General features: G+C 48.6%; 1 protein-coding gene across 1 annotated transcript in view; it reads left to right on the top strand.

The window, feature by feature from the left end:
- brm (ATP-dependent helicase brm) overlaps positions 1-21005 on the top strand; it is an 86339-nt gene that overhangs the window by 39010 nt on the left and 26324 nt on the right. The window contains exons 12-19 of the mRNA XM_075875645.1: positions 3506-3579; positions 4538-4844; positions 7355-7468; positions 7959-8072; positions 9433-9540; positions 9753-9886; positions 18202-18344; positions 18770-18957. Coding sequence (XP_075731760.1) covers positions 3506-3579; positions 4538-4844; positions 7355-7468; positions 7959-8072; positions 9433-9540; positions 9753-9886; positions 18202-18344; positions 18770-18957 — 1182 coding nt within the window. The remainder of the gene's footprint in view (positions 1-3505; positions 3580-4537; positions 4845-7354; positions 7469-7958; positions 8073-9432; positions 9541-9752; positions 9887-18201; positions 18345-18769; positions 18958-21005) is intronic.

Here is a 21005-nt window from a genome sequence, read left to right on the forward strand (position 1 = left end):
TTGAGGAAGCGCTCACCGGGTCACATGACTGAGAAGCGGCGCCGCGGTGCGAAGCGATTTCCCTCTCACAACGGCAACGACTGTGTCTCCGCAGCTACCATGGCTGCTACCCTCTGCACCGAGAAAGGAGGACTCTCCGCTACAGCTTTCTTCTTTTTTTTCCTCTCTCTCCTCGCGGGACCTTGAAAGGAGAAGGGTCTTTACATGCAGAGACGGAAAAATGGAGAAACGTGGAAAAGGAGCATCGCAGATCGGCATATGAGAGAGAGCAAACAATCCGCCACAGTCTTTTATTTTTCTTCTTCACGCACAGCGTTGAGAAGTGCCGCCGCAGGATTGGGCATGGTGCTTAGAGCATTTTCAGAGCGCGGTATGTTCGAATTAATCGTCGCAAGTACTTGCGCGTTCTAATTACAGGGCGTTTTCACCCATTTTAATACACATAGCTTTGACGGGACCTCAGCGTGAGTTTGAATAAATGAGATTCGGCTGAGTTTATTTTCCGTGGCCCACGTGGTCGTGTAGCGGTACATCGGGCCGCAAGTCGGTTTCCTGCTTTGCATGCTTATAGGTGTGCGCCCATCTGAGCATACATTGCCACAAACTGTTATAATCGATATAACGAAATAATCGATATAATGAAATAATTGTCCCTTCCCATCAACTTTGTTATAACGAAGTTTGAGTGTATTATAAATGCATGGATCGGTACAAGCAAAAGGGTGTAGTAGGAATGCTGGCTCACTTTGGATAGCAGTACTGATTATAATAATACAGTATAACCTCAAGGATACGCTTCACTTAATACGATATTCTGGCTCCTATGCTCGAAATCGCAAAAAACCAAAATTTCCCCCATAGAGTTATGTGTTAATATGTTTCGCCTGATGTGTTCCAGGAAAATACGATCATTCGGCAGCAACATTTGGTGTTTCGGCCGGATCATCGGTGCACAGTTGTTGGTTGCTGGGGCTCCCAGGCCTGTTTTCATTCTTGTACTGCACCATCGGCTCGGCGAATGCGAGCTCTCTTGTTTCCACTGTCAACGTTCTGCGATAGTTGTCCGGGACCTACCCATGTGGAGGGTCTCCACAGCGCATGCACTCTGCACCACGGCAGTGGCAAGATAGACGTCACCTGCAACGCAGCCAATAGCGTGCATGGTTTATGACACAGAGGACAACGCGACTGATATCACAGTCAAAGGAGGCCCACTCTCCGCTTTGACTCCAATGCTGAACAGTTTAGGGATATGCAGGCCGCGCCAGGTTTTCTCTGGCCGGGCCCTGTGCCAGGCTGCACGTTGCTCAGTATACATAATTCGTGATTCGAGACAGTAGCGTCTAGAATGGTGTTGAAGATGTGCAAGACCTTGTCGATTAAAGAGAAGCAAACGGCATAACGAATGAACTTTGACTGCCAGTGTTTACTGTGAATACAGTCGCTGACCGATTTTTTGGACCTGGCGGGGACCGAAAACAGTTCGAAAATTAGTTTTTTGTCAGAAATATTAACTTTATTGCATCAGGCAGGCTTAAAAAAGTCCACGATTCTGCCTTGCCTCATACTACGCTTTTGGTTCAAGCAATTTGGTTCGCCCTTATTTGGTTCGCCCTTATTTGAGCCAAGGTGACATCGTCACTGCAAATGCTCGACAGAAGCGTCACCCAGGTGGCGATCTCCACAGCCAACAGCATCAGGCGATCATCGTCGTCATCATCCGAACCGCTCTGTGGCTGCGGCACAACCTGGCGAAGAATTTCTTTGTCTGTGGGCTCCGGGCACGAAATCGTCATCGTCCACACGAGCGAAGTCTTTAAATAGGGGAGTCTTAGAATAACGTTTGCGGGCGTTGTTGGTATAGCGAACGCATTATGAGTTTCAGAATAGTGTTTGCTTCCTCTAGGGAAAAGTCAAGGGACTTTCGCCCCGACTGCAAACTCAAATGCACGGAAGCTACACCCAACACTTCGCGGGCCGCGATCGCCGCACGGTATTTCGGATTTTCTGTGCGTGGGCCGCGAACGGCGACTCGCGTTGCGACGCATGTGCAGTAATAGCGACCGCACCGCAAGGGCTCGCGGTGCGCATTTCTAAGAGTTCCTAATGTCATCGTGGCAAGCACATTCACTCCACCTCTGCGCAGCTCCGTCTCCTCCCTGCATAGTGCGATGACGACAGTGCTGACCACTACGGCTGACCAAAAACGAAAAAATGGTCCCGTGCGGTGTTTTCTAAAGCAGACACTGCCTTTGAAACTTGAAATATGACGTTTCCTTTCGAATCTCGAAGGCAGGAAAGCCATTTTAAAATTAAGCCACTAAGCTTAGTCAAGCCGAGGGAAACTCCAACATGGCGGCGTTCATACAGATTCGTGGCGCGGCTCAAAACAAGCGATTTAGTTCGAAAAATTCAACTTTCGGGGTGAATTCGTCCGAAAAAATCGTTAGAAAAAATGCATTAGCCCTATGGGAACCTTGACGGTGCACTTTTGAAGTTTGAAATATCCAACAAGTCCGAATTTTTGGAGTCCAAAAAATCGGTTGGCGATTATACCGTGGTGTCAAAGCGGAAAGGGATCTGAACAAATGCCTTAGTATTCCGCGGTGCAACAAAACAGGCCTGTGGAGTCCACCATGGGGAGCTGGATCAGGTGCTATTGAAGTAGTCTAAGCAAGCACGAGCCTCCAGAGCTAACTTTGATGGCAGCGTGCTTAAGAGCAGCCATTCCGGGAAGTGCGGTTTTTGGCGGCAGCTTGCATCAGAAGACAACACAAAGTGAAGCGAAAGCGACATCTGTGACTACTAGTTCCTCTCCACCGGCATCAACGCACCCTTCGCAGAGTTTGTCTCAATAGACGACAACACCCTGACTTGGGAGCCGCAAAGTGTCGCCAACATTGTTGCGGAACTGGTGGGGGGGGGGGGGGGGGGGGGGCTACACAGCAAAAGAGGTGGGGGCGAGGCACCGGAAGACAGCAGCGAGAAGGAAAGCGTGCGCCAATTAGCTAACCTCGCCGAAGCTTTTGCTGGACTTGAACCTTTACAAAGCTTTTGCAGGAAAAACAATGAAAATCCGAACAAGGGTCTGCAATCTGTGCAGCACAAGGTTTTCTTGTTCAACGGTGAGAGGCAGCAGTAGAAAATTTGTGTTTTTTGAGAAATAAATGTTCTTTGCTCTTACATCTCTATATGGAGTCATCAGCCTCATTTTTGTTGGATTCGGATCGTACATTTTCCTGGATCGAACGTTAATTTTCCGCTTTTTTTTTTTTTTTTTTCAAGAACGTATCAATGAGGTTTTACTTTAATACACTTTACTGTGCATTGTCAGCCATCTTGGTTTGAACAGATGAGATGTGTGGAAGTTTGCATCTCTCTCTTATTCTTAGATGGCATGTTTCTCAACACAATTCGAAGGGAAACAAGAGGCTTGAAATGTTATCTCAAAGCACCAGAAGGCTTACTAATTAAAGATATTGTTTATTTTTTCCCAACTTCGCAGACAATTGCTGTCATCACATACCTGATGGAGAAGAAGCGTATCAACGGACCGTATCTCATCATTGTGCCACTTTCGTAAGTGTGGCTTTATTTCTTTGCCTGGTACATATCTGTTAGTGGCCATGTTAAAATCTGCTCACAGCTTTGAGGAAGTTTTCTAATTTCTACTAAAGGTGCAGCCAGTAAATCCTTGATGAAGGATGCTCGTTATGTTCAAGAAACAAGCCTTTGTAAGGCTTGCAAGTGTTGCTTCTGCTAGTCGTGTTTCCAGTACAAAACAAAGTGAATGTAAGGTGCTTGTTTGCAACAATAAATATTTCAAAAGGATACTGAACAAAGGATTGCGAAATTCTGACTCAAATGTCAAACTTCTACATCAAAAATCTATATTTATTTAGCATATTTTTTAACAGCTAGCTGTATTTTTTGAAGGATTGTCAGTGCATGACAGCTGCATGCCAGCGTGAACCGCGACGTTGAAGTCGCAGCGGCGGATGCACGGTTCACATTTTGCTGTCCTGCTGCCTCCCTTTCTCCCCCACTTCTTTACATTGAACTCTCTCATTTCCACAAAGGAGCTGAAATGTGCCTCTTTGTACATAACAGCTTTCTGTAAGCTTTGGCCAGTAATTCCAAGTTATTTCAAGTAGTACTAAGTATGGTTAGGCTTGGCTATCCTTCTCCAGGTTCGATTGGTTCACCAAACTACGCACATGTCATGTGACTAGCAGCTATGTTGTAGATTGAGTCACGTGGCTAGCTATTAGGTGGTTCTTGGTGGTAACATGCCATGTGATCAGTTGCTCCGTGATTTTAGTAACATGATTAGCTGTTGTCATGTTACATAATGTTTAGTCGTGCGACTAGTTGTTACGTGATGTCACGAAGATGAAAAAGAGGATGAAGCATGCGTGCGCCGGTTCATTTCTGTTTGCAATGCGAAGCCGGTTCATTTCCGGTGCAATGTGAAGCTTCGACAACTCCTCTGGTAAAAGATCGCGAAATATGCTGTCGTTTGTTTCATTTTTCAAAGGACGCTGTCCAACTGGATGCTGGAGTTTGACCGGTGGGCTCCGTCGGTGGTCAAGGTGGCGTACAAGGGTTCGCCCAACCTGCGGCGCCAGCTGTCCCAGCAGCTGCGCAGCAGCAAGTTCAACGTGCTCATCACCACCTACGAGTACGTCATCAAGGACAAGGCGGTGCTGGCCAAGATCCGCTGGAAGTACATGATCATTGACGAGGGTCACCGCATGAAGAATCACCACTGCAAGTTGACTCAGATCCTCAACACGCACTACAGCGCTCCGCACCGCCTGTTGCTGACGGGCACACCATTGCAGGTGTGTTTGTACGTGGCACGAATTTAAAGCTCGTTCTGCCACTGTGTGATCATTGCATGAAACGGGAGTCCCTTTTAACCCTCTTGCTTCTATTTATGAGTATGCGGTTGTCAGGAAATTTTGTAACGAAATCAACGATGACAGCTTTACTCGTCATTAACCAAGGTTGGTCAGACGTGGAACCGGTGGCAATTACACTTCGCATGGTTGTGTTTCTTAAGACTATATGGCCACTTTTGTCCCAGCTATGCCATTTGTATCTTGGCTTTCATTTTTTAACCATCTTCCATTGTATTTCCATGCACTGAAACCACCTTCTAGTCATTTTTTTAACCTCCTCAGTCTCAAAAATGTGCCAATGAGAAAAGATTTTGCAAAACTGTATTATTTGATTTTCTTCCATTAAAAATAAATGCAGAAAAATAATAATTAAAAAAATTGAATGATTGCTTCAAATTGGAATGGTACTCATTTGCGTACCCCTGATTTTTCAAAGTCTCTAAGATTGACTGTGACAAAACTATTGAACCGAAATGACTTTTTATATGATCCACAAGGCGCCCATAGTTAAGGAAATGTACTATAGGCATTGTTGTTCACGCTACAACAAAGCAAAAGCGCTTTCACTTATTACGAGGACGCAGCCGAGTACTCATGCAGCACTCAGACATTTTCATTCTCTCGTTTTGCGAATATGATTGGACACAAGGCACCACTTTTCAGGGCTTCGTGTAAGCAACTCATTCCTATATGGCCGAGACAAATTTGGACACGCATATATCAAATTGTGATGGTCTGTGGCCTCTAAATTAACGGTACCCAATTGGGTACTCAGAAACTGAGGATGTTAATGCAATCAGTGAAATAAAGGAAACCCCATTGGGTTGAAAGGACGGTACCATTTTGTTCAGAAAAACAAACAAAACAAAGCTGTACAAATCGAGCGAAAACATTCGATAAATTTGGTCATTTTTTTTTCTTTCTTTTTTTACGGCAGCAGAAGGGTGAAAGATAAGTTGCACAGAACCAACCCGAGCATTGGTTGGCGTAAATGCAAAAGCACATATTTTTGCTGTTGATATAGCTGTGGATAGCTAACAGGTGCAATCTACTTGCCATTTTTATCTTCCTTTAAAAAAAAGAAACTGCATAAGTCAGCATTGGCTGCTACGGAGTGGTGGTGGTTGCATGGGAATCTGTACGGTTTATCAAGACATCACCGGGTATCGTCCTCCCTCAAAAGCCCCGGTGGATACACAGAGGCATGTTCTCATGCATAGTAAGTCTGTCAAGAGGTGTTAAAAAGATGCAACAGCATAGGAAGCGCATATGATAGAGAGATCTTTGTGGTACCTGCACTACCTGCAATCGTGCCTGCTAAAGAGAGCGCAGTCGCATTTTTCCACGGCCAAGCGAGCAGCGATGGACTTGCCCCCCCCCCCCCCCCCTTAAAAAAGAAATATTAATGATTATGTGTTAATATTGCATTATTTTCTGATGGCAGAGAGTGTAACACCCAAGGCTTCAGATTGAGATTGAAGCGTTTACTGGCTGGGTGAACCTGTGTCCAGCAAAGCAAAGAAAATTTATTGCGCACTGATAGAAAGTGCTGTCCTGATTCGTTGGAACTGGATACGTGGATCTAATGCGTCATTAATTGTATGTGGCCCACAATGCACTCCAGCGCTATCGCTGGTGCAGGTGTTCCTTCATGATTACTCTGCTGCATTGTTCGGGTCTTGCAAGTTATCTGATGAAGTAATCGAAAGTGTTTGAGAGACTTTGATACAGCTAGACAGAGTTCGTGCAGCAGTTTTAGTTTTTGAAACCTGGTTACTAGTTATTGAAACCTGGTTACAGTATAAAACGAAAATTATATTAAGCAATAATTTCTGTTTACTGAGTAGACTCTCACTAAACGTAAATCTGTTAAATGGAACTGCTGCTTAAACGGAACTATTGCCTCTGCAACACTTGGTTTCGGGCTTGTATTCTGCACCTATGTTCACCTCTCAGTAAACGCAAGTCCTGTTAAATGGAACGCATTCTCCTGGTCCCTTCAAGTTCCGTTTACTGAGAGTCTACTGTATATAAAGTCTATGCAGGTGTTAGTTTGCCGGTAATCTGAGGCCAATGTGACCTCCATTTTGCAATCTAAAGGCTCTGCGTAGCTTTTGAAGCTCCACTGCCGATTTTTTGCAGCTGCTCATGCATGGGTGCTTGAGGTTAATTGACGATACTGAAGTTGATTTGTATTCCAGAAAGGCATTGAGCCAAGAGCAAGCATTTCTGTAAATGTTTTTAGTACCGTTCAACAGGCATACTAAAATTTTCTTTTAAAGCTCATTAGTGTTGTCTGTGGGGAGTTCTAAAATAAAAAGAGAAAGGCACTATGCATGGAGTAGTGCTAACATACACAAGCAGCATTTACTTGCTCATTGAGCTGTTCCTAAAGTCACGTGAAAGTGGGTGGGGACAAAGAGCAACTGTTTTTTGTGTTGTGATTTCAGAACAAGCTGCCTGAACTATGGGCTCTGCTGAACTTCCTTTTGCCGAGCATCTTCAAGAGTTGCAACACATTCGAACAGTGGTTCAACGCTCCGTTTGCGACGACTGGTGAAAAGGCAAGCTGTACCCTACTTTATTCTCGTCCAGTTCGGTCAGTCTGCGCTGCAGAAGGTGGGGCCATAGAAGACTGGCCTCATGCACCTTGTGGCACCATTGTTTGTATGAAAGAACTGTTTCACACTTCGCAATTACAAGTTGTGGATAAAAGGCAAAACCAGATAGCGCCAAGGACTTGGGTTTTTAGTGGCCAATGCAGGCAGTGTGGCAGATTGAACCGACTGTGCCACTTCGACGACAAATCGGTCGTGATCTGTGACGCCGTCTGTGTAATAATCGTATCTTATTTTGCAAAATGAAAGTGTGATATTCGGCATTACATTCAATTGCACTGCACAAACTTATGATTTCTTACGTGTGGGATGCTCTATGTCATAGTCATGAATTATAGCTATTGCGAGATGTCACCCTAACCATTCAAGCATTACTGTCTGTGTGTGAAAGTTCTGTGCAAGCCAGTCCTGAGCATTCGTTCCGTTGACCTCACAGGTTGAACTAAACGAGGAAGAGACGATCCTGATTATTCGGCGTCTCCACAAAGTCCTGCGACCGTTCCTGCTGCGGCGACTCAAGAAAGAGGTCGAGTCGCAACTTCCCGAAAAGGTCAGTGACCATCGTGCCATTCCTGTGGTGCTACTGGTCTTCGGCACAGGTCGCTGCTTCACCGCATTTGCTGCGAAGATGCTCAAGCCCGAATGTCGACTGTAGTGTTCTTTCTTACTCATTTTCTTGCAAAACCCTGAAATGTTTTTAGTGTCATGCGTATTTGCTAATTATATAAATTCAGGAAGCAGAATAACAACAAGCTATGGTGCCTTTCTTCTTCCCTCTCTCTTTTTTGTTTTTGCAATACCATTTCTTAGCTAGCACAACATGTTTCGTGTGGGCAGGACCCCACCCACAGGTATAATGTCACCTGCACACATGCACAAGTGGTGTTGGTATAGCAGATACAAGCACACCAGATCAACATGAGCAAACAGGCAGAAATGGCATCAATATTCCGACAGTTGGATCTAGACTCCGGGCCTCTGGCTCCATAGCCCAGTACCGTGACCCCTGTGTCACAGTCCTTATAGGAATGTCCTGCATACGAGCCAGCATGTGTTCCACATAGTTGATGGTTGCCTCGAGAATCTCCTTTGTAGATAAAGCCAGTGTATCGAGATGCTTGGTGTCTTTTCAGAGCACTCGCAAAGTGCAGTTGAGTCACCACTACACTGTTCACGTTGACAGCGATCATATACAGCGATCAGTTTTTTCTGTAATTTTTCACGACAGTTGCTCGATTTATTTAAATCGGATGCTCAATCTTTTTTTTTGATAAATCTAGTCCAAATGTTACCTGTTCGTTATAATCAAGTACAAAACCAAAACCGTGTCACAGTCGGCCGTTATTTCCACTCTGGTGCTTCACTAAGACATCTCAACGTTTGGACGTAATGCACAATAATAGCTGGCATGACAGCTGTGCTAACGAGAGAGTCTGTTACGCCTTCAACCACACGTCGACTTCCACTTTTTTCTTTTAATCTAATTGGCACACAGGGAAAATGGTGCCCTCAAAATTAATGGAACCTGGTTTAGCACCATCTTGTACTGCCTGGAGACATTAATTGAGCGTCAGTGCCTTTACTGCATTCACGAGATTTTCGAGTGTTTCAATCAATGACATTACTCTCGTACCTCATTATAACAGTCACATCTGCCACAAAAAACTTTGTTATGTCCAAAAATTCATTATAAATGTATATTCATAACACTGTGTAAAAGACTTTTTAATTAACTGCATTAGAACCAATTTGTTACATCCGTGTTTGTTATATCGAGGTTTAAGTGCAATTTTTTCTCGCAACATGCAGTTTCACGTCTCTTGTCTTGTATTTGTATTAGCAGATTGTGTGGGGTTTTCATTTGCTTGGCTTCTATCGAAAGTGGTGGCTTTTCTGGTGTCGTTTGACAGGTGGAATACGTCGTGAAGTGCGACATGTCAGCACTGCAGAGACTCCTGTACAGACACATGCAAACGAAGGGCGTACTTCTTACAGATGGATCTGAAAAGGACAAGAAGGTGAGTCAGTGCTCACATTACCCTGGGTAGTACCACATTTGCTCGAATCTAGGCCGTCCTCGATTGCGGGCCGAGTGCCGAGATTCTCAGGAAAAAAAAAAAAGTTCCCTACGTTAAAATACTGTGGGGAATCCAGAGGCACAGAGCTCAGCTGCCGAGGTATGCCTGATCGGCCGAACTAACACTTGTTCCTTTGCCTCTCCGGGGATTAGGGCAAGGGCGGCACCAAGACGCTGATGAACACCATCATGCAGCTGCGCAAGATCTGCAACCACCCGTTCATGTTCCAACACATTGAGGAGGCCTACGCCGAGCACATTGGTTGCACTGGGAGCATTGTTCAAGGGTGAGTGGGGCACGAGCCGTTAGCATTCAAAAGTTGGGTGAGCTCTTGGAATTAGTTATGTTTCTGCTGGCAGATTGTTCCATTGTGTGCGTGTTTCTTTTTATTTTGTTTTATCATGGTGTCCCTGATGCACATTATAGGGCAATCAGTTTCTGAGTAACCTTGAGAAAGCAGCCGCGGAGTGCAGCAGCGCTGTCGTGTTTGCGAGCGTTGGCGTAGCTTGCAGGCGTGATCGAGTGCGATCGCGACGCAAATTTAACTCCAAGAAGGGCCGTGCACGATATCAGCCTCACCGCAAGACTACACCGCAACGCTGTGCCAGAAAGACATCGAGCGGTACGAAGAAGAGACAAGAATTTGCTCAGAGTGACCCATTTACGCTTCATGCGGGCGCGACGTGTACTTTTGGCGGCGCGTCGACAGCTTCGATATTCATAAATTTTTCGTTCCGAGGATGAGTTTGAGAACCCGGGAGCAGATGAAGTCCAGAAAAGCCCTCAGGGGTGACAAGTTTGTGTAGAGTGGCCGGATACGGGAGCCGTGGGTGAAGAAAGTCGCCGCCGACATCGTGGTCGTCGTCCCTCAAGTAAGACGTGTTAAATTGGGGAGCGCTTGTCTCGTGCATGTGCATGCGTCGTACACCACGTAGAATAACAGCGCAGTGGGATGCGAGCAGGCTTCGCTGTTCCCGGCCATGCATGTGCAGTGCGCGGCAAGGACCTCGTCATCACTCTTGCCCATGAACAAGACGTCGACGGGGGCTTGTTTACACACCGGAAGTTTAACCTGAACAGAAACTAACATTAGCATCTACAGCAAAATCAAGTGATTTAACACCTCTTACTTGAGCGACGACGATGACGGTATCGGCGGCGAATTTATTTATTCATGACTCCCACAATCAGCCACTCGTCACCAAGTTGTGGCCCTTGATTGCCTTTCTCGGCTTCAACAGCTCCCGGGTAATCCATCTCGTCCTCGGAACGAGAAATTCATGAATATCGGAGCTGTCGACACGCGGCCACAAGTGCACATCGCTTACACAGTCGCCTGCGCAAAGCGTGAATGGGTTCACTCGGAGCAAATTCTCGTCTCTTCTTCGTACTGCTCGAGGTCTTCCTGGCACAGCGTTGTGGTGTAGTCTTCCAGTTAGGCTAGCATTATGCACGACTTTTCTTGGAGTTAAATTTGCGTCGTGCTCGCACTCGATCACGCCTGCAAGCTACGCCAATGCTCGCAAACACGATTGCGCTGCTGCACTCCCCGGCTGCTTCTGACAAAAAATAGGCTGCCTACCCAGAGTCCCTAGCGTCGCCGCCGCTCATGCAAACTAGCTATTGACATTGCTGTCCACTGCAACGAATTTTTCAAAACGGGTGTCGATAAGAATGGCCTCAAGACTACTGCGTCGAGTTTACCTGTTTTCACTTGAATTTCGAGAGCGTGTCGGGCTTAACACCGTGCTGGTCAACTTCTTTCAAAACTCGACTTTCGTGGCCCAGTGTAACGTTCGCTAGGGGCCGACAGTTGCCATCATCAAACGTCACCACCACAACATTCAAAATAAGCTGTGGAAACACGGGCAGAATCAACCCACAGTGCGTTGGCTGACTAGTTGGTTTATCATGCCATGTTTAAACAGGGCAGCTGGACGCGGACATAGCAGAACACTAGAACATACACACAGCACTGTATGTGGGTTTGAGCACTCATTTCCGCCAGCGTCCAATCACACTGTTCAAACTTCAACCAGACATCAACCCAGCACCAGCTGAAGCACTCGACACATCACAACAAAAGACCTGGTTAGCCGGTGCGATCAATGCGATGCCCCAGCATTGACTAAACAAGATGGCCGCTTCATGAACCGTGGCACTGCAGGCAGTGCTGATGGCGACAACAGCGCGGTCGGACAGCTGTCTTGGCGGTTTTGGCACATGAAAAGTTTTTCATTTACCTGAGGCACCGCCATTGTCATCGACGTAGGTATTGAAGGGATTGGGGTTAATCCCCTCTTCCCCCTGCCTTACCCGAAGGGCACTGCCGGGCTTTAAAGAAAGTTTATTCATTTGTTGAAAAGTTACGGTCATGTCAAGGCTGTTAACTGAAAAGTAATTTCTAAATAACCAACATTACAGGCTTCTAACTTTGAATCATCGAGCATATTTTTCTATAGGTGTGCATGCAAAAATTGATGGGGTATCTTGTTGGTTGGTTGGTTGGTTGCGAAACTTTATTGAGGTCCTGCAAGGCGCGCGTCAGCGCGCAGCGGGCGTCTCCCACGTCGGGACCGTTAGGCCAAGCCTATCGGCCGCTCCGCGGGCCTGCTGGACGGCCCAAAGTTGGTCGGCCAGGAGGGAGCTGCGAAGGGCCGCCTCCCACCTGACCGATGTAGTGTTGGGGTTAGTGTACATTGCCTTGCACTCCCAGAGCATGTGCGCCAGCGTGGATACATCCCCACATTCGGGGCAAGCGTCATTGGGGAACACGTCAGGATAAATAGCGTGAAGGGATCTCAGGTTAGGGTACGTGTCGGTCTGCAGTAGTCTGAGCGTAAGGGCTTGTGGCTTATTAAGATTTGGATGAGGGAGTGGATATAGTCTCCGCGCGAGGTAAAAATATTTTGTTATTTCGTTGTACGTGGCAGGCGCGTCCCTGTTTTCCGCAACCCCGTTGGCCCCGAACCCGCGCGGTCGGTAAGTGCGCGCGCGGCCTCGTGGGCAGACTCGTTGAGGTTGGGGGGAGCGCCTTGGACCTGTCCAACATGTGCAGGAAACCAAATCAGTACGTGGTGCTTGATGCCGTCGCGGCCACCACTTTGGAGCACGCGCAGGGCTTTCTTGGAGATTACACCGCGCTCGAAAGCGCGAATAGCTGACCTAGAGTCACTATAGATGACCTCCCTCTCACCTTCCAGGATGGCCAGGGCGATGGCCACTTGCTCGGCAACCGCCGGATCGTCAGTGTGAACCGATGCGCAGTTGGTGATTTGTTGTTTGGAGTCGACGACGACTGCGGAGAAGGCGCGGCTCCCACGGTACGCGGCCGCATCGACAAAGCTGACGCTGTGCTCCTCACTGTGAATCTGCTTGAGAAGAGTGGCAGCTCTAGCCCGTCGCCTACCACGATTGTGCTCGGGATGGACATTCCTCGGTATCGGTGCCACGGTGATGAGGTCACGAATCTCACGGGGTACCTGTCTCATCTTCTCGTCCACTTCAGCCGGAGAGTGACCGAGCTCTCGGAGTATATGTCTGCCGGTCTGGGAGCTCGAAAGGCGCGCGAGCTGGGCCCGCTCCTGCGCTTCGGCAATCTCCTCCAACGTATTGTGTACTCCAAGCTGGAGCAGGCGCTCGGTGCGCGTCCTGATCGGGATACCGAGGGCCCGCTTGGTAATCTTTCTGAGCAAGACGTTGATCTTGTCACGCTCGGCACACTGCCAATTGTGCATGGCCGCGACATATGAAAAGTGGCAGAGCACAAAGGCATTGACCAGGCGGATTAGGTTGTCTTCCTTGAGGCCTTGGTAGCGGTTGGCCACCCGCCGAACCAGCCGAACCGCGTTATCCGTCTTGGCGGCGAGCTTGAGTATAGTCTTGCCGTTGGAACCATTGGACTCGATGGTCATGCCGAGGACCCGAATGGAGTCAACTCTGGGTATCGCACTGCCATCTCCGGTGTAGAGCTTGATATCACTCTTCGAGATCGGCTGCCAGTTTTTGGGCTTGGGCCCTCGCCTAGTGGGTTGGTAAAGGAGAAGCTCGGACTTGCTTGGGGAACACCTCAGGCCTGTGGGACGGAGGTAATCTTCCGTGGTGTCTATGGCCTCCTGCAGGGAGCGCTCGACTTGCCCGTCGCTGCCACCTGTGCACCAAATGGTAATATCGTCCGCGTAAATTGTGTGGTTAATGCCTTCGATACATGAGAGCCTCTTGGACAACCCGACCATGACAAGATTGAACAGGGTGGGCGATAGCACTGACCCTTGTGGCGTGCCGCGCGATCCCAGCTCGATCTCCTCGGAGACAAGGTCTCCCACACTGAGGGTGGCTCTCCTACGGGTCAAGAACGAGTTGACATATTTGTAGAATCTGACTCCAAGGCCGAGCTCAGCAATCGACCGCAACACGAAAGAGTGAGCAACATTGTCGAAGGCTTTCTCTAAATCGAGGCCGAGAATGGCCCGCATGTCTCGAGTGTTGCAGTCGATGACTTGGTGCTTGAGCAGCTTCATAGCGTCTTGCGTCGAAAGCTTGGCCCGAAAGCCAATCATGGTGTACGGGTAGAGCCCATTGTCTTCCAGGTACCGAGTCAACCTATTGAGGACCACATGCTCGGCTACCTTTCCCACGCAGGATGTCAGCGAAATGGGGCGCATGTTGTCCAAGTTGGGTGACCTCCCCGGCTTAGGAATGAGCACTGTGCGCGCGACCTTCCACGGGTCGGGGACCTCGCCGCTCTTCCATGCCTCGTTGATGATCTCGGTGAGGTAGTCGATTGATCGGTCGTCCAGGTTGCGCAGGGTCTTATTAGTTATGCCATCGGGGCCCGCGGCAGACCTCCCATTGAGCGCGTAAAGCGCCTGCCGAACCTCTTCGTGGCATATCTCGGCGTCCAGTTCAGTGTTGGCCGGTCCTGAGTACTCGGGGTACGTTGTTGCGGGGTTCGAGTCGACAGGGAGGTACTTTTGCACCAGCTGCTTCAAAACCTCCTCTTCTGAAGAGGACTGCTTGGCTTCGTGCATGGCTCGCGCTAGTACGTTCCGCTGGTTAGTTTTGGTGTTAGTCTCGCTGAGCAGGTGCTTGAGCAGGTTCCATATCTTGCCATTACGCATCTGGCCATCTACCGAGTTGCACACCTCGTCCCACTGCTGCTTGGAGAGCACGCGACAGTGCTCCTCGATGGTCTTGTTTAGGTCGGAGATTTTCTTGCGCAACCTGCGATTGAGGCGCTGGCCTTTCCAGCGGGCGAGAAGTGACTGCTTGTCCTCTAGCAGGTGGGCAAGGCGGCTATCCATTTTTTCAACCGGAAGGTCAGTACTAATAATCTTGGTGGTACTTATGACGTCCTCTCTGAGCTGGCTAATCCACTCCTGTAGGCTTGGCCTGGTTGCAGGTAGGGGTCGGTCGTTGCGGACTTTGCGAAACTGGTCCCAGTTTGTCCAAGAAAACTCCCGTGCCCTCTTTCGGACCACTAAGAACTGTGTCACCAGGACGTAATGGTCGCTACCTAAGTCAATGTTCGAGTTGGCCCACTGTACATCGAGGAGATTCTTGATGAAGGTCAAGTCGGGAGTGGAGTCTCTGCAGGATGAGGTGCCCAACCGAGTTGGAAAGGCCTTGTCGGTGATTAGAGTCAGGTCCATGTCCGTCGCGTTCTGCCACAGTTCCGCGTCCTTGCTGGTATTGTACGGGTAGCCCCAAGTGTGGTGCGGAGCATTAAAATCGCCCGCCACAACCAGGGGGTTGGGACCTGCCAAGTTGACGGCCTTCTTTATGAGGGCCCTGAAGCGCCGCCGTCGGTCCTTAGGACTACTGTACACGTTGAGAAAAAAGATGCTGCTTCGGTCCGAGCTGCGCGGCAGAATCTCGGTCATGACATTTTCGGCGCTGCTGGTGGCCATTTTGAGGTCGTGGGAGATGTGTGTGAGCTTGTTACTGACCAAGGTGCAGACGCCCCGGCCATCGGAATAACGCGAGGCGGGCTTGTAACCAGTCAGTGTGACGTTTGGAGTTAATGTTTCCTTAAGCAGAATGACGAGGGGTTTTTCGCTAGAGCATCGAATGTACTGCTGCAAGGACGCCTTTTTACTAGGGAAGCCCCTGCAGTTCCATTGCCAAATAAGAAACGTCTCACTTGGCTTGGCCATCTTGGTGCTTTTGTGGGCTGGTGCTGCCCTCAGATTGGCTAAGAATAGCGTGGACGATGGGGCCCGTAGCGCCGGGCTGGGGTTGTACGACGGCGGTTGAGGTCAGAGCTGGTTTCACTACGCTTTCGAGAAACAACTCTACTTTGGATACTCGGTCGTTTTGCGCGGCCAGGGTGATCTGCAGTTGGGCGAAATTCTCTCCGAGCTTATTGATGCTTTCACTGAGCGCGGATAGCGTGTCTCGAAGCTCAGACCTGACTCGAATCGCTACACCTTCCTGTTCGTGGGCGACGGCCCTCTTCTTGGGAGCACTTTGACCCTCACTGCTGCTGTCGCCGGCTTTAGTGCTGTGCACCTCCATGGGTAAGGGCATTGTATCGGCGACGCATGCGACGGCGGGTTGCGGTGGTGGGTTTCTCGCGTTCTTAATCTCAGCAATTTCGGACAAAAGCCTGTTTATGGTTTCCTTCATCTCTGCGTTCTCGCGTTTCAGCTGGGAAATCTCGCGCGCGCTCTCCGCATGCTCTGGGAGTGACCCCGACAGTACCTCAGCTGGCCCTCCTCGGACCGTGTCGGCCCAGGTTACAGAGCCCGACTTCTTGCTTCTCGCTGACACCCCGCTAGGCTGCTGTTGACGCCCGGTAGACCTGGATCGAGACCTGGAGCGGCTCCCAGACTTGTAGCGCCGGGCTCTTCCTCGGGACCGGGAGCGGCTCCTGGACCGGGAACGGCCCCTGGAATGGGACCGAGAACGTCGCCTGGAACGGCCCCCGGAACCACGTGACTGCTGGAAGTCCTGCCCATCCGTGGGGGGTGATGGTGGTGCCGTGGCTTGGTCTTGATCGATGGCGCGAGACTTTTCCCAGCGCCTTCGTCGCACGACATACGGGATCTGGAATCTTTGCCTACAGTCCTTGTCAGCCGTGAGGTGTTGCCCACCACACAGTCTGCACTTGGGGGTACACTTGTGTTGTGCGTCAGGATTTGAAGCCCCACAGCCCCGACATACGACGTCGCCTGGGCTGGGACACACATCAGCACGGTGACCGAGCCGACCACAAGCGTAGCAAATGTCTATTTTCTTGCGATAAAGCGAACATTGCACAAGGGTGGGGCCGTAGCGTACAAAGTTTGGGACTCTATGACCGTCGAAGGCGACGATTACCGTACCGGTGCTGCCTATGCGCTTGGCTGCCAGGGCGAGCGGATTTCTTTCATTTACGATCTTGTTGTCAATATCATTCGGGCCGTCTACGAGTGGAATACCTCGGATCACGCCCTTGCACGTGGAATGAGGGGCGGCCTCGTAGGCACTGACCTCGTATGTTCGGCCCATGACGACGATCTGCCGAACTTTGACGTAGTGGTTGGCATTTTCCCTTCTAGGTGTGCTGACAACCATAATATTCTGCTGCACGTTGGGGCATAGCGTGTCGCCCCGCAAATCTTCGGCGCAGAGGCTTGTGGCTGCCAGGATTGCATCAGCCACCACGGTGCAGCCGGTCTTGACAATATTGAGGCCTCCGCGGGGCCGAATCACGATCTTCGTATCCTCCTTGGGGAGGTGGGGCATCCGGCCAGCGCGGATGATTCTAGCCTTGATGTTATTGCCACTGTTGCGGCCTCGCGGGGACTCGGCCGTTGTCGACTTCGTCTCGTTGAGAGTAGCACCATTAGGATTAGCGCCTGCCGAGCGCGCGCCAGCTCTTCTGGCGCCTGCAGACTGCCAACCTCGGTCTTCTGTCACCTCTTCGGGGGTTATGTCCTCCCCCACCACCTGATATTCCATTATTTTCTGAAAATAAGCCCTGAGAAGAGCGAAAACGGCACCCGGGAACGGCGACGCGGCTGGCGTCGCGCCGGCGTGGGCTTACCTCGTTAGGCTTAGCCCAGGCGGTGGCCGGCTCCGGAGAAAAAACGTTCCAAAACGTGAAAATAGTCCACTCACGCAGCAGGTTTTGGCATCAAAATAGTCCTGGCACTTTCACTGATGCGACACAAACAAAGCTGAACGCGCACTCGAAAAATTCACTTGAATATCATTGTAGGAAGCAGGAGCCACTCGAAGGTGGTATGAACAACACAGACGCCGCGCCGAGCAGTCGGGTATCTTGTTGACTTGTAATTAATCGAAAATTCTAATTAAGCCATTTAGAATTATCGGGAGTCGACTCTATCTTGTGCAGGTTATGTGAGAGAATATATGGTATTCTGCAACAGTTCGCTAATTGGACTGCCCATTTTATAGCGTGCAAATATCATAGGGCCAGCATTCATTGTTGGCGTTAGTCCGTGAGCTTCAGATATACGTCGAGTTAAAGCACACAGACATAAGCTGCTTAGTCTCCCTGTAGATTACCATGCTCAAGTCCTTACTGGTCTCTCAAGCAAATGCTTAGCTGCTCATTGGTTCTTTATTGATGTTTTCACTCACTCGAACACGCAGACCCGACCTGTACCGGGTGTCTGGCAAGTTTGAGCTGTTGGACCGGATACTTCCGAAGCTGCGATCCAAGCAGCACAGGGTGCTTCTCTTCTGTCAGATGACCACCCTGATGACCATCATGGAGGACTACCTCACCTACAGGGGTCAGTGCCTGGCTTTCTGTTTGTTTATTTGTTCGTAGCCCTGGCCTCCATTCTCTCGAACGAAAAAAAAAAAAAGTTTTAAATATAATGGAAGTGTTTTTGTTCAGCATTCTTTAATGCATGTGTTTAAATTCATGTTCAAAGAACTGCAATGACTTGAAGTACCTATTTTGAGGTTTCAAAGTGCGGGAGTGCTTTTTCAACATTTTTGACCATGGTCAGATTCTACAAGGCCGCTTGAATTCACTGATGTCTTGGCATAATTGGTCATCGGCAATAGCTTAGCAGCACTATGATTTTAGCTTTATTACTAACATAGATATCTATAAATTTTAGCTTTATCAGCACTCAGTGCAATGAAATCGTGACCACCTGGAATTGGGACCATATGCACTCAACGACCGTATCGCTTGGCGCCACTGCAGGGTATCGGTACCTGCGTCTCGACGGTACAACCAAGGCGGAAGACCGTGGTCAGTTGCTGGAAATGTTTAATGCCAAGGAGTCTCCCTATTTCATTTTCCTGCTGAGCACCCGGGCTGGTGGCCTGGGGCTCAACCTGCAGGCGGCGGACACGGTCATCATCTTCGACTCGGACTGGAACCCCCACCAGGTCAGAAGACCAGTGCTAGAAACATTTTGATTCTGCTGGCAGGGTGGGAGGAAATCAATGTCTTCGTTACATTGAGGCTGGTAATAGCTTGCCTAAAAGGTGTCCTGAACCACTTTGTACTAGTCATCAAGAACCTCAGTATTGGATTGCTCAACGAATTGATTGCTAAAATAATTTTTCGAAACCATAAAGAATGAGTGAAGTTACATAAATTTGTCGCGTGCTTTATTTCTTTCGTCATAACTAGCGTGCTGCAAGATACACTGGGAGGGATCGCACGCGGAAAAGAAGTTCAGTGCGTGTCATGAACTTAAATGCACATTATGATGCACTGTTGCTCTCTCCCAGTGCATGCAATTCGTGGGCTTGCTAGTGTTGGTACTGTGTAGTACAGAGCGTGGCACTGGCATGTGCCAGTACCCAGCGACAAGAAGCGAATCTGATCAAAACGCTGCTCTGTGTTTGTGTTGGCTATCGGCATATAGCAGCCGTTTGCTCTAATGGTGAGGTTAGCTTCGAAGGGGGTGAAGATGGGCCATTATATGAAGACCGGGTGCTTTAGAAAGCCGTGATTTCTCACTCTGCTTGTAGGATCTATGTGTCCCATGCAACGACAAAGCTTGGCCGAGCTGTGAGAGCAGTGTTTGCCATTTATAGAATGTGTTTCTCCACCAAGCCCAAGTAGTGGTTCAGGGTCTCTTTGAAGGGGTGCTGACACGAAAGCTTTTGGATATTGCTTTTGGAAATGCAGAAACTAACTTACAGGGCAGTACCACCTGTGCAATATCAGAATAGGGCTGCAGGGTCACCGTTACTGTTTAACCGTTACTGTTTAAAAAGTACAGTATGTAGCACAAATTGAGTGGAGTCACTGAACACTGTCAATAGCTTTTAGAAATTCTTTTTAATTTGAAAAAACAGGCTGAGGACTGCATGATAAGATTAGGAGTGGAAGGTTACGGGTGTAACGTGTGAACCTGGGATTACAGTGTATGCTAGAGAATAAGAAGTCGTTAGAGGTAATATTGTCAACGTCCAGTTCAATTCTAGTTTGTTTTGCACGTAAAGCATCTGTTTTTGAAAGATGATAACTGAACAGAATGCTTTCTAGTGGTGCCTGGCTTTACTGGGCCCTGGCGACCTTCCTTGTGCAGCAATGTTCACACTCTATTTAAGTAATTAAAGGAAATCAAGTAGTTGACTGGTGGTCTGCAAGACTAATAGAACAGTTTTCAAAAGATGGAAAGTAGTGTGGATAACACAGAAGATTAGGTAGGTGCCTGATAAATTTATAGAACTTCAGGCACCTGAAGCATTTGTTGGTACTTAGAGGTGTCGTTTTTGTTGCAGCCATAGCGAAATTGGCCTATGATTATTATCAATGCCACTGTGGTGCTGTTGTTGTACCATGGCGACATTGAACGACAGAACAGCCAAAGCTATACAGTAAAAGACAAAACTTCTCTCGAACTATCTCTCAACAAAAGTGAGGGAGAAAGCATACAGCAGTAGTGGCCATCATTCATTGGTGGTTAAAATCGGAACCATGGCTCAAACGCTTTGGCTATTTACTCATGAAATTGTACATCCCAACATAATTCCAGAATTCATGAAACGTACGTGATTCGATTGCATTTGATTATTCCGCTACAGAACCTACATTAACACTTAGGAAAGTTGCAATGCACATAAATGTAATGGCCCTTGCAGTATTGCTTGTTAGAAGATGAAAAACGGTCACCTAGAAAACACAAATAGAAATGTAAGGTAGACATATCGATATGCTGCACTTCAGTGAACACTGCGACTGTTGTCCTTTTCTCCTAGTTGCAGGTTAGTTGGATTGAATCCCAGCAACAGTGGCCTCGTTTCGATGGAAACAACATTTTGGAGGCTTGTGCGCTTAGATTTGAGTGCACATTAAAGAACCTCACGTGTTGTTGTGATATTTGCAGTGCTCCATTGCAGCGTGTTTTATAATTGTGCATTGATTTTAGTGTTTTAAACCGCGACGGTAATCATCATCATCCCCCCCCCCCCCCCGGATG

The sequence above is a fragment of the Rhipicephalus microplus genome, chromosome 10 (assembly GCF_043290135.1).
Source record: "Rhipicephalus microplus isolate Deutch F79 chromosome 10, USDA_Rmic, whole genome shotgun sequence".
Taxonomy (NCBI): domain Eukaryota; kingdom Metazoa; phylum Arthropoda; class Arachnida; order Ixodida; family Ixodidae; genus Rhipicephalus; species Rhipicephalus microplus.